The sequence below is a fragment of the Nuphar pumila genome, chromosome 15, assembly GCF_984573655.1.
Source record: "Nuphar pumila chromosome 15, dmNupPumi1.hap1.1, whole genome shotgun sequence".
In the NCBI taxonomy this organism is placed as follows: Eukaryota; Viridiplantae; Streptophyta; class Magnoliopsida; order Nymphaeales; family Nymphaeaceae; genus Nuphar; species Nuphar pumila.
Genome location: NC_143263.1, coordinates 33,362,175 through 33,376,238, shown reverse-complemented (window position 1 = coordinate 33,376,238; position 14,064 = coordinate 33,362,175). Strand labels below are relative to the sequence as shown.

General features: G+C 35.8%; 1 protein-coding gene across 2 annotated transcripts in view; it reads right to left on the bottom strand.

Annotated features, from left to right (window-relative positions):
• EMB3103 (Pentatricopeptide repeat (PPR) superfamily protein) overlaps positions 1-12,603 on the bottom strand; it is a 58,319-nt gene extending 45,716 nt beyond the window's left edge. For both annotated transcript variants that reach the window (XR_016428087.1, XM_089990187.1), the window contains exons 1-6: positions 12,190-12,603; positions 10,641-10,725; positions 7,644-7,907; positions 7,137-7,439; positions 6,781-6,885; positions 4,073-4,172 (exon numbers count right to left, since the gene is read on the bottom strand). Coding sequence is in view for 1 of the 2 variants with exons in the window: in XM_089990187.1 (XP_089846313.1) it covers positions 4,073-4,172; positions 6,781-6,885; positions 7,137-7,439; positions 7,644-7,907; positions 10,641-10,725; positions 12,190-12,479 (1,147 nt within the window). In the remaining variant the exon portion in view is untranslated. The remainder of the gene's footprint in view (positions 1-4,072; positions 4,173-6,780; positions 6,886-7,136; positions 7,440-7,643; positions 7,908-10,640; positions 10,726-12,189) is intronic.
• Positions 12,604-14,064: the final 1,461 nt, after the last annotated feature.

Sequence of the window (14,064 nt, the reverse complement as noted above, 5' to 3'; positions counted from 1 at the left end):
TGAAACAATTGCTATTTCTGAATATACATACCTGGTAATCTGTTGTGGGAGAAATCTTGGAAGCAAGTATACATAGAATCTAGTTGGATTCATGTTAAGTTGAAATTTAAGTTAACATTTACATGCCTATTCAGTGGATATGCAAATTCCTATTTAGATGCTTATAGGTGGATTATACATAGAATCTAGTTGGATTCATGATAAGTTGAAATTTAAGTTAACATTTACATGCATATTCAGTTGATATGCAAATTCCTACTTAGATGCTTATAGGTGGATGCTCGGGTCCATATGAAGCTGCATATTAGTTAGATGCTCAATGCCTATGTAACGGCATAGTAAGTGTATGTTAAATTTCGTACAAAGTTGCATATCTAGTTAATATTCAATGCAAACTTAACTGCATATTAGGTTGTTATTCACTGTTACGTGAAACTGTATATTACACTAATGCTCAAATGCTTATTGAGTGGCATGGTAAAATGATATTCAATTTTATATACTAAGCTGCATAATTTAGCATGTTAAATTGCATATTTCTTAAAATAAGCAAAATGCCATTAAGTGTATATCATCTAGAAGGTTCAAATAACCATGAAGATGTTTATTTTCCAATGTTCATATGCTTGTTAAACTGTATATTTTTCTGAAATACTATTGCCTAACACTACATATTTGCTGAAAGTATCAAATGCCAACTAAGCTGTATATCTTGTGGAATGTTCAAATGAGAAGGTGTTTGGAAAAATGTATATAGTTGTATTACCAAATTTCTAAGATTACCCTGCATGCTCAATAAAGGACACCGACAATGTTTTTGCTTGTTGGCAGAGTTTTTAATACATGTCACCCTGTGTTGGGATGTCACAAGTCAAAACCTAATGGTACGTTGTGGCAATTTGCAATTGAAGAATAAATAAATAAATAATAATGATGAGGAATGATGATCTGGTAACCGAACCTATGGGTCGGTTTGTGGTGGGCATATGAATGTCAAGCCAGTGTATTGAGGGTCATGCATAGACCATCGAAGTTATGATGTGAATCCACATGAAAATGAAAATATAATATTGTTGTCCGACTGGTTTAAAGGCACCGGGGCATTCGTGCTTGACTGGTTTAAAGGCACCAGAGTACTTTGGGTGGGTTATGCAATCAATATGACAAAGGATTGGGACTGGTTTATACACCTTGGTAAAATGACTAAGGTTGGGAATTCTACTGCTATGATAGTAGAAGGAAGTTGGGGAAAAACCCCATACTTCGGGAACATAATTAAATGAAAAGATTAACCCACTCAGATTCGGGCTTACCTTGGAGAGGGTAAGTGGTACAAAACTCCGGGGACATGTGTTTTACTGTTTCGAGCTAAAGTGACTCGATGGTCCCCAGTCCTCGGAGTTGGGGGGACCCGGACTACCAATATGTCCTAGGTGGTAGATCTTTGTTCTTCTGCAGAAGTTAGGGATGCATCCTATTTTGGTTTTGGCCTTTGGGAGGTTCTCTCGGTCACTGACCGCTCCCTTGGGATTTCAGTCTCAGTTAGAATGTTCAGGTTAATAAAACAACTTTGAATAATATACCCCCGAATGTTCTCTTCTGTGATGGTTGCCTCGGCCCGTGTGTACCCGCGGGATAAGAAAAGATAAACATCAATTAGAACAGTTAGGTATCACTCTGATGGAGTCATTAAAGAGACATTTGCATATTTTTCAGCATGTTTTATATTGTAATGATCTGAAATCCTGAAATGGGTCAATACGAGGTGATTGAACTATTACATGAAAGTTATGCATGTTATTGTTATTGTTGTTGCATCGCTTACCTCACTTGCTTATTCATGTTGCATACTATGCCTTACCTGTTCAGTTATTGTTATTACATAATTGTTTACCTGCTCATGTATATGACTGTTGATTATTGTTGTTGTTTTACGTGCTATTGTATATACTAAAGATTTACACTTGACACCCACATCACATACTAGACTCATGATGTACCTGCATTAAGAGTCATAGTTTTCCTACTTAGACGTGGTAGTCTAATTCCAATCAATTTACTATTTTTCAGGTAAAGACTAGGGTTTATGAGCGGCTGCGGGATGAGGCATCGGATTGAGATTTTTGGATTTATTGTTCCAGGGATGGTTGAGTTCATTTTATGTTTTTAAAACTCTGATGTCATTATTCCTTGATAAATGGAAGGAAATAAATGTGTTGGGTTTTCTCTCCACCGTAATGTCTCGAAATGCTTAATCCTATATTATTTCTTGTTTACGCTGTTATAAAAGAAAAAAAAAATCCTCTTAAATTTGGGTTAAAAATTTTGGGGCATTACACTACCTCCTCATTAGATCTAATTGCATGTATTGATGCTGATTGGGGAGGTGATCCTAATAACAGACATTTAACTACTGGTTTTTGTGTTTTTCTAGGTGAATTATTAATTTTGTGGAGATGCAAAAAACAACAGAAGGTCTCTCTCTCATCCACAGAAGCTGAATACCGAGTCATGGCAACCACGACTATGGAAGTAGTTTGGCTCAGACGTCTGCTCGTCGACATGAGAATTGAAGCAACACAAGCTTCGCGTATGTGCTGTGACAACAAGAGTGTGATCTATATTGCAAACAACCGAACATTTCATGAACGCACCAAACATATTGAAATAGACCGTTACTACGTCAGAGAGGAATATCTACATGAAACCATTGATCTGCCATTACCAATTAGCAGATTTCTTTACCAAGCCTCTCGCTGCTCCCAGATTTCACTTTTTCTTAGACAAACTTTCGCTCAGTGTACCGTAAGTTTGAGGGGGAGTGTTAAAATGTAACATATAAATATATAAAATAATACTATTATTATATTTATTTATTTTTTACTTTTTACTTTTTACTTTTTTTTATTTATATTTTTTTATCTAGTTCAATAGGAACTAGATACCCTTTTTCAATCAAGTTCCAGTTGAAACTTGACTGAGATATAGCCGTTGGACTCTAGTCCAACAGCTATAATAAGAGCCGTTGGATTAGAGTCCAACGTCTCTTTCTTGGTAGAGCTCCAAATGAGCTCTCCCCACTTGTTCTTCTTTGTATAAATAGGGGTGAACCCCTTCCGTGTAAATCACCCAAAATGCTTCTTAAGCATTCTTGGTATTAATAAAGATATTTTTATTTCATTGTTGTGTTTTTCTTTTATACCCTTTTATGGGTTTTACTTGAAGTGTCTTTTTAAACATTCTTCTAGTGGATTCAAGTGCTTGTGTGGAAGGCCACCATTTCATTACAATTACACCAAAGGAGGGCTCCCATAGAGTCATTGGGAGCTCCCCATCAGTCATATTTATGACCTCTGGGGAGGGTCCCAACGACTCTAAGGGCAATACCCAATATGCCCTTGGTCAAATGCAAAAAAGAAAAAGAATAAAAATAAGAAACCCAAAAATGTAGTGGACATGTCTATTTACATATGAACAAAAAGACTAAAATGCCCCTAGTGGGCATTACAAAAGACATTCATAAATATATATATATATATATCATAAATACATAATATATATGTGTAAACATATATATATATATGATATTATACATACATTTTAACAGTCGACCCCTCTCCAACACTACCAGACAAAAAGTACTGACTTCTAAGCTAATTTACATGGACAAGAATACAGTGTACAGATGAATACACGTGAGGGGTTGCACACAAATAGTAATACAATATAGTACACAACTCTCAACAGTGTTGATGTTATTATTTTGACAAACAGTTCACTTAACTTCATCAATAAAATCAAGTTATCTCTTAATCAAAGGTCCATATGAAGATTTGGAAGAGTGCTGTTTAGGCATTGAATTAAAATTTGCGAAGGCATGTTTGACATGTGCTAATTTCTTCAATGTTTTCTTGCAGCTAAAAGGATGTGTAACTCAAAATGTTACAAAACATATTTTTCTTTAGGCCCGTCAAATTAGGTTCGACATTTTAATAAATATTTTAACCAATATATAAGAATACCTATAAGAAATTAAGAATCTCAGAAGTTCCCATAATGTAACGGCATTTACCAGATTTCACGCTCTTCATTTTCATTTCTTCAAAAATAGTTTTGGCTTCATCTATTTGCCCTGTCTTTGCAAGTCCATTCATCAATATGCAATATGGTATCTGCATGTTAATTTCATATGCATTAACCCAAGAACCCAGCACTAATCAACTAATCAGTAAGATAGTTTATGACTGTATGTTTTATCATCTTAAACAGCTGCATGAAAGTACAGAAACTACAAAAAATGTTAAACAAGAATCAATGATTTCCATGAATGAGACCCAAAAAGGAAAAGAAAGAAAATCATGCACAAACTATCAGCAGCACTAGTCAAATTTGAAAATTCAACTCCAATATTTAGATAAAGCTGTACTACACATTCATGAAATTAGAAAGTTCACCTAGAATTTGGTTAGATTTGTGCTCATATACAATAAGCAGTCTAGTAGTTCATACTCTGAAGAAAAAAAACAGGAGTCCAAAGTGCTTCACTAACAAACAATTGTGAATCGAAATTTGAACATCTTCACTCAAACAAATGGACTTCAAATTCTTTAAATCTCCATTTCCTTTATTTTGAAGCAAAAGAAAATTTGAAACATCTAAATGAGAAGGTTACATATTGAATAACGACACAGGGATCACTGCACTGGAAGCAGAATTTTTTATCAAGTAATCAAAAGAAATCTAACACCGAGTCAAGTAGCACCCAGCCTGTGGTCACCTTTATCAAGTCAAATGTTTCAACCTTAATAATCCCAAAAAAAAATTAATGGATAATCCCAAATTTTTTATATGAATGACTTGGTTCAGGTATTGCTTTGACATTGAGATTTCCTCTTTCATCTCTCATACCACTATATCATCAACATAAACAATAAGAATGATGATGCACGCTCCCCTTCTTACAAAGAGGGTATGGTCACATGCACTTCTTTTGAACTCTTAAAGTTAGCAATGGTTCTTCTAAACCATTCAAACCAATCTCATGCAGATTGTTTAAGCCCATAAATTGCTTGTTTAAGCTTGCTTATTGTGTGCACTTCTTTGTCTTCGCATAAACTCAATAAAGGAGCCATGTATACTTCTTTCTGAAAATCTTCATGCAAGAAGTAATTTTTCACATCAAGATGATATACTTGCCATTACTTGTGGGTGCCCAAGCAAGGATGACTCAAATAGAATTTAACTTCAGCCACTAGAGAAATTGTTTCTTGGTAGTTAATGCCATAAGTTTCTATACATTATTTTGCTACCAACCTTGCTTTTTATCTCTTTACAAATCCATGAGCCTTGAACTTCAATCATGCATCTACTCACAGCATACCATGTTCTCCCTGTATGCAGTGAAACAAGGTCCCAAATTTTGGTTTTTAGCCTCTGTTGTAGCAATCATTGCACCTATACATTGAAGCACTTTTCATGGCTTCTTCTACATTATTAATAATTGATATAGTTATAAGTAGCAAAAAAGTGCCCCATATGACTTGGATAGCAACTAATAAGAACAAAAATTACACAAGGCATAAGTGGTGCAAAGTCGCTTTCCTTCGTGAATTGCAATTGGAGATCAAGGGCATCTTTATGTTGAGGACTTTGGTAATCCACAATATGGGTAACATTTAGATTGCTTGAATCAAGTATTTCAGATTAGACATGGAAGGAATGAAGATACTCTTAACAGAAAAGCTTTCACAAGAGCTCCTAGAGATCTGATACTGTATACAAACAGGTTTGTAGGTCCTAGACACCCTCAGTTGATGATCGAAGGGAGCTTGGACCACAAAAAATGAGTGTAGAATGAAGGAGAATAAAAAGAAAAAAAGGCATAAGTATGGAGAGTGAGAAGTTATGAGAACAAGAGAGTGAGAAATCTAGCAGCCGACCCTCAACTAAGATAGTGCATTTCTACTAGTCAAGTTATCACATAGAGCCCTACTTTATTATGATGTGGAAGAGAGGAGTTTATCTAGGTACTATGGAAATGCACACTCCACCTTGTGTGAAAGTTTACATTGGATGGAGATGCATATGAATCGATGCAAATGGAATTCACTCCACCTTGTGTGAAAGTTTAAATTGGTTCTTCCAACAAACCAACAGATCAGTTTTCATATATGATGAAAATAAAGATTATATCCAGTACAGCAGAAGCATCCATCTACATAAAGCTATATATAATTGGACTTATGATGTCTAAGCCACTAGTCATACTAAACATGATATTGATAATGATAGTGATTACAAATTATGTTAGTTAATAATACTGATAACAATAACAACAACAACAACAACAAAAAATAGGAAGATTAAAAGAAAAACAATGACAGTGAAGGCCAGAACAATAACAGCAACATTAATGATGATGAACACAGCATCCCAGAAGGATGTATATACAGTGAGATATTTTGATATTCGCATGAAATATATAATAATTATATTTCAGCAAAACAAGCAGGAGAAAAATCAACAGAGAACTCCAAACATTTGGAACCTCTTTGAAATGAAGAAGAGATTTGTGTATTGTGATTATAATGTGAGGATAGCATAATAAGACCAATGGTCTCGCGTAGCTTAATAACACAAAGTGCAGCCACATATGGAAACTGTAGAAAGAAAATGAAATTTTTTACAAGAGAATGAAGGAAGAAAGATAAAACAACATGGACATTAAGCCTTCTCAGTATCTTCTCCAAGCATATACAAGCTATAGAAGTTTGCCATTACCTCATCCTCCGCATGACCCAAGGACCTTAGTTTCACCAGAAGTTCTCTTGATTTTTCAAATAAACCACTTCTAACATAGACCTTTAGTAGAGTTGTCAAAATCACCTGCAGCAAAATATAGATGCAAAAGTTTAAGAATAAGATGTTTCTAAAAATTTGACAACTGCAATACTTTGCAAAGACTACATGAGAGAAAGGTCAAGGTGGTAAAATCTTTTGTTTAATGACCATAAAAGGCAACAATCACCCTTTATCATCAGTGAGAATGACAGAAAAGTGCCCCAATAAAAAGTGTAAATGTAATACTACAAAAAAACATATGAGATTGCATCTAATGCATTAACAAGGATACCGACCTTATTTGGTTCTATCCCAGCAGATTGCATATCTTTGACAAGATTCTCTGCTTTAGCATAGTCCCCATCCGCAGAGTAAGCATTAAGCAACGAGCTGTAGTGGAATAAATTGGGAGCATAACCTTCATTTACCATTTGCTGGAAAAAAAATTCAGCTTCTTTGCTGAAGTTATTTGATGCACAGACAGCCAAAATGGTGCCATATATAATACTGTCCATTTGTAGACCATTAACCTTAAGTTCCTCCAACAGCTGCAAAGACTTAGAGTAGCCATCTTTAATTTTTGTGCAGCCTGAAATCAGCTGACAAAGAAGAAACAATTCAGACCAGATATAAGTAGTAGAATATGCTAATGAGTAGATAGAAACTGATCTATCTATTGTTTCAAGTCGTCAAGGTAATGAGTGAAAGGATGGTTCCTGAATTATTCTTCCAAACATTAAAGTAGAACATAAACAAGCCAACGAATTATCTGGAAAAAGGAGAAAAGGGCACCATAATCATACAGTGCTATATGTCACAATATCTGGAGTTAGCCCATCTTTCTTCATCTGCTCAAGCAAGTTCATACTGGTGTCAAACTTGCCATGCCTAACCAGACAACCAAGAAGGGAATTACACACTGATACATTATATCTTGTGCATTCATCTCCTATGTCATTGTAAATTTGCAAAGCCTTCACAACGTTATGGCTTTCCCCCATGAACTTGAAAAATGTACTGTAGGATGCAACATTCATGTTGCCACACTTTTGCATCCAATCAAAAAGCTGTTGCAACACATTAAAGAACCGAATGAGATGAAATTCATTCAAATTCAAATATGTATCCAATATTTACTAGGTCTAGATACCTTACTGACTGCTTAATGAAAATCTCAGATTCAGGAAATGTGCATGAGGATCCAAAGAATATAATACACACACTTATCATAAACCCATGTCACATGGATATGGCTGAAGATATGACCATTTTTATGAAGTTTTCAATGTAACTAGTATACAAGGGGACACAGAACGGCAGTCAAAATGGAGTATCCATGTGACATAGTCAAACTCTAACTCAGTGGAAAATTAAATGACAAGCAAAAGAAATGCTCTCCTCTCTAACCCTCAAGGACTAAAGCAGGCATCTGTAAAGGCCAGCCAAGCAAGAACAAAATCGGAAAGCTTAACCCTGCTTATATCTGATGGGTAATAGGTACAGTATATCAATCTCTTCATGTCAAAAAAGTAATGCCATATTTCAATTAAAATTGAAAATTTTAGATACTACTGTTGTACTATTTGTTTTCCATTATAGAAATACTATTAACATGGACAAAACATAGTCTGTTACTTCAAATACACCATAGGATAGTGGAAATTCAAAGATGCCAGAAATATCAATCTTTTAATAGCTACCAAGGATATTTTGCAATTTTTTGTGAATCCATTATGACTTTAATTCTTTTCTCCATATATCACCATCTTTCTCTTAAAAATTGATATATTTGTGTCTTTTCTGAGCCATCTTTCAAAATGGACACTTATGAGATTATTACCTTCACCTCTTATACTAAAGCAAAATCTTATTTTCAAAACATCAATACTTGCTAACAAAGTCCAAAGCCCAGGTAATTTATGTTTGTAATAAAATCTCAAACTGCTGTAGATTCTCAGATCATGCAATGGAAAAATTACAGATATCGTGAATAAGCCTTTGTCATCAAAAACTATGAAAATGTTACATTTTGTTTCCAAGTGTTCATATTATGTCCATGTGTATTGATTACCTTTGTAAAATTGGTATCTGATCTATCATCCCTATGAACTAAAGATATCGGTATCCATAGCCATTCAAACCTAGAAATACTGAGTGCACATATGAGAATTTCATAAACATCATTTCCAATCCTCATCCATAAATTCATTTGACATGAAAGAAGAAACGTTAAGCACAATTTCAAACTAATACATTTACAATGTGTGATGAACTTGACAGGTACTAGCCCACATCAAAAGGAAAAGTTAAATTCATGCCTAAAAAGCTATTTTTTTCCATAACTGTCAATAAATGCCAAAATTAAGCCTCTTCTCTGAGATATTTTCTCAAATCAATTTACAATTCACAAGAATGTGGAAGAAACTATGAGAAGTAGATTAGTGAGATGGAGATGCTAAGGACCAAATTTGGGACCTTGTTCCATTGCCACGTAGGATGAAGATCATAGGTTTATGTGGGTGTATAGGTTGAACAACCATGGACTGCCTCATCCATTCCGTAAGCAGGAAAGTTTTAGAAAGGAAAAAAGGGGTGCTCCAGTGATGCTACTCACAATGCTACAGGAAATTTTCAACAGAACAATTATGAGAATGTTTTTTTTTTTTGGATAATAAATTATGAGAATATTTTATTTAAACAAAGATGCAAAGAAATGAAAATGTCATGGTACCCATGTAGTTTCAAACAAGAATATTAGCAAAGACCACTGTAAAGTACCTAAAATATGCTTTAAGGAAATTTTCTATAATGTTGCAACTTGCAACATTCAGAAATTATCTGTGATGTTTGTCGCAATTTTTTGAACATCAATCACAAAGATCTTGAAAGATATCTAAAAGCATCATCAAATTATGGGGGAATTTTCAAATCCATAAAATTTGCAAAATTATCTCACTACTCACACAATATTGTTGAAATCAACTTTATCATGATATTAGACTTTTTGAGGTTTTTGTTTTTCATTTCAAAAATGACTTTGCCAGTAGTGCTCTTCAAAGAGCACTACTGGAAAAGTCATTTTTGAAATGAAAAACAAAAACCTCCAAAATGAAGTATAGATGGCCATTTGGGTTACAACATGTAGATGGTTGAACATGGTGGTGAAATGTGGACATAAAGCAAATTGGAGAAGGAAAACAATAGAAAAAAGGACAATTCAATGTGGAAACAAATGCATGTTCATGCCCTCTTTTAGATATCACATGATAAGAATGTTCTGCTTAATGGTCACTTAAATGTATGTATCAAGTGCAGATAGATCCAAAGATTTCATGAATTTTCTTGATTGAAGAATAAAAAACCCAAGAACAAAGAACCTCAAACACATAGACCAACAATGCAGCAACTCCCAAACTTGAGTCAGTTTATATCCTTGACTATGGTTGCCGAATTTTGCCAAGGGTTTTAAGATAGATGCACATAACAGTTCTTTTTACAGAGGCACACTCACCCTAAAAGTTTCTTTGTTACCCAAGATGAAGATGCAGGGCTCTGACTTTGTCATTGCATCAAACAATTAGAAGCAACTGTACTATTGTAATCTCTCCTGTCAAATAAGTGGGCTTATGTAACAATTGGGTTTTATCTCTTTTGTTGTAGCTCAGAAGTAATCAGCAACAACTAAGAATATTTAAATATGAAAAGACAAATAAATATCAAAATCAACAAATATCATCTTCTAAAAAAATGCCCATTAAGAAAATAAGTAAATAAATCATGGTGGCTTGTAGATAGGGAACCTGAACAACTTTATCCCATTTTTTTGACTTCCCAAAATAGCGAAGAACAGTGTTAAGATCTTGAACTTGCAATTTTCCTCCAAATCTGAGAAAATAAATATCCTTATACATTAGGCATAACAATTATTTCCTCAAATATAAAGATTGACTATAGATGATGGCACAGAACCAAGATATCTCATGTCATGACACCAATGAAACAATAAGTTTTTCACATACTCAGTGCCAAAGTTTAAAAATAACGCCTACACATCAACAGCCAAACAAAACATGAAAACTATCAAGAGTTTCTCTGTGTTGAAGTCAGAAACAGCAAAAAGAACACGAAGCTAACCAAATTCGCAACTACTAATAAACTAGACCACAGAAGATTCAGGTAGAATCAAACCAGTATACAAGAATGTAATTGTTTGGAACAACCAAAGCCATCCATTGGATGAAAAGTGACCAAGACATTGGAAAATCTTTTCTTAGACTCAGTATCTTCCAAAACATCATAAATGGACCACCATCATCCAACAGAGGTTGGAGCCAAGATGTGCGGCCTTTAATCTTTATAAAGATACCTGGACAAAGAAACTGATAAAAAGATGCACCAACGAATGGATGGTGTCTACTTTGAGTTAACGTTGAGCATTTCAATATCCTCGCACCAAGGCCTATGCTTCTTAGAACACTCAGTCATCATATTCAGTTTCAGTTTTTTCTATCTTTTTCATAAATTACATCATGCTTGATTGAGCTACTGTCAATACGAGTTTAACAATTCCTTCCATAAGTCAGCTACACTAGATATTTCAGTTACATGGGTCCAAACCTCTTCTGAAAGATAGAGTTAATCCACCCAAGTATAAATAAGGGGTTTGTTTAAATACAACGCCTCAGAGTCTCATCAGTGTTTGAATTCCCTAAGCCACTGAATTCGTAAACTTGGATTGATGACTCTGAACAATGTTTGACACAGTCTAGGATTTTCAATTCGTGCCTAATGGGTTCAAAATTTAAAACCTGGAATTTAGGCACTTTTGTAGATTTTCTATAAGAACAATTCCTAATTAGAATTCCATAGCTTCCCAATATGTAAGAATTTGAGATTGCTTCGACAAGTAATTGAATCAACTCAGCATTTGATGAAGTAGCTAGAGGCTCAATAAGAACCCACCTTTTCTTTTAGTAGAAAAGCGAATACAAAAGAAAAAAAACATGTATTCCAATGTTATGAAACAAAACTCCAAATTACACAGAGAGAGGATATAAATTAGCTCCTCTAGAAACAATAACTAACAAACAGAAATATATGGGAAGCCCTCAAAATGAAACATAGAAGTACTACGAGCTATAAAGATCCATATTCGAATTCATGTCGTTTTTCTTTCATAAAGAAAGAAACGAAATCAAAAGAAGCCAGCAGAATTCAAACGTAAATTGCAGAAAACAGCAAGATGGCAACCGCAAGAAGTGTTTCTATGCACGAAACAGCCATAAAGGCACAACCAACAAGCGAATCAATGTAGTATTGGGAAGAAGGAAAACTAGAAGAGTAGGAAACCTGGAGAGAGCAGAGCCCAAGTCATCGGCCTCTTGAATTCCAGCAATGGCTGCTCTTCTTTCAGACCACGACACACCATTTCTTTGCTGGCCCTTCTTAATAACAGAAGAAGAAGAAGAGGGGGTGTGGTTTTGGCGAGTTCGTGAGGTTGTGTCTGCCGAAGGAGGAGAAGGAATGGAGGAGCGCGACAGAGAAGGGCGCAGGCTTCGGTTGTGATGGAGAGAAAGAGGATTAGGAGGAGGAGAGAGAGTGAGGTGGTGGAGAAAACCAGAGAGATAGCAACTCTGCATCCTTGCAGGCAGGCTCAGTTCTCACGACCATGCAGAGAATGGTCACAAATATCGGCCTACCGCAAGATTCGAAAAAAGGATATAATCTTGAAAATGCACGTTATTTCACAAATATCGCTTAAATTGAAAATCGCGTGTTCTTATCGTAATATTATTGTATTAGTAACGCGATATTTATTTTTTCTGTATATTTTTATATTTATCAGGTTATCTCATATTTGCATATTTTGATATACAGACGATTTTCAGTTCCTCTGGTGAAATCCAGTTTCACTAAAACTTTAAAGGTGGAGAGTTTTGTTGGATTAGCGACAGCGAAAGTCAAGTCGCTTTTACATTCTAGCAAAGGGTAAAATCATTACAAATGACCACAAATTTAACAAAAAAAACGATTGAATGCAAAAAAATATTACGATATTTTGTAGATACGCTGTGCAATACCATTATTCTCAGTGTTAGTACCATCATTTTTTGTCCAAATTGCCTAACTCCATCTTGCCTATCAAAAAGAAAAAAGAAAACTTCGTTGAGTCTAGTTCTGTATCTTCAATTCATGAATTGGGATGTCCCCAAGAGGTTGCCCACATGGATAGGGAGAATATCCTCATACCTCGAGTTCGAAACCCCATGCGGGCGCTCCCCTTGCCTAAAGCCAAGCAGGAGGCTCCTTGGGCTTGATAGGGGGCGCCACGGTTTTACCTACCAACACAGATTGTAGGTGTGGCTGCAGGCCAAGTTTAGCACAACCAAGTCTCAGACTTCAATGGTGGTTTCTCATTCTTCCTACCACATGGGATAAAAAAAGAGAGCAGATTAGGTGATCTGTCAAAGAAAGTGATTTGACATCTTCACCGTCCATTGCTTCATTCCACAAGGTGCACATTATGGACGGTGAGGATGCCAAATCACTTTTCTAAAAGTGATTTGGCAGATCACTTGATCTGTTCTCATAAAAAAAACTGTTATAACAAGGTCTCGGTTGCTTATTGCAGCCACTTACACTAAATGGAGACGTTCTATGAAATTGACAAAAAAAAAAGCTGGGAAACAATATTTTTTTCAGCCAGTGAAATTCTCGTTATATAATTAAAACTCTTGTTTAGTAGGGGTGGCAATTTCTGACACCACCCGCCAACCCGCCTCTTAGGCGGGTTCGGGTTGGGCTTAAGCCAACCCGTTTAATAAACGGGTCGACCCGCGTAACCCGTTTATTAAACAGGTCGGGTTCGGGTTGGGGGTATGCCAACCCGGCTGACCCGTTTAATAAACGGGTTAGGCGGGTGGGTCAACCCGCCAACCTGCCTACCTGCCAACCCGATCCGTCAACCCGCCAACCCGACCCGCCAACCTGACCCGCGAACCTGAAAACCCGTTTACCCGACCCAACCCATTTATTAAATGGGTTGGCGGGTCGTGTCGGGTTACCCGTTTATTAAACGGGTCGGGTTCGTGTTTGCCACAGCCGACCCGTTTAATAAACGGGTCGGGTTCGGGTTGAGGTATGCTGACCCGCCAACCCGACCCGATTGCCACCCCTATTGTTTAGGACAAACTAATGGAGAATATTGTCAGGTATAAATATAAA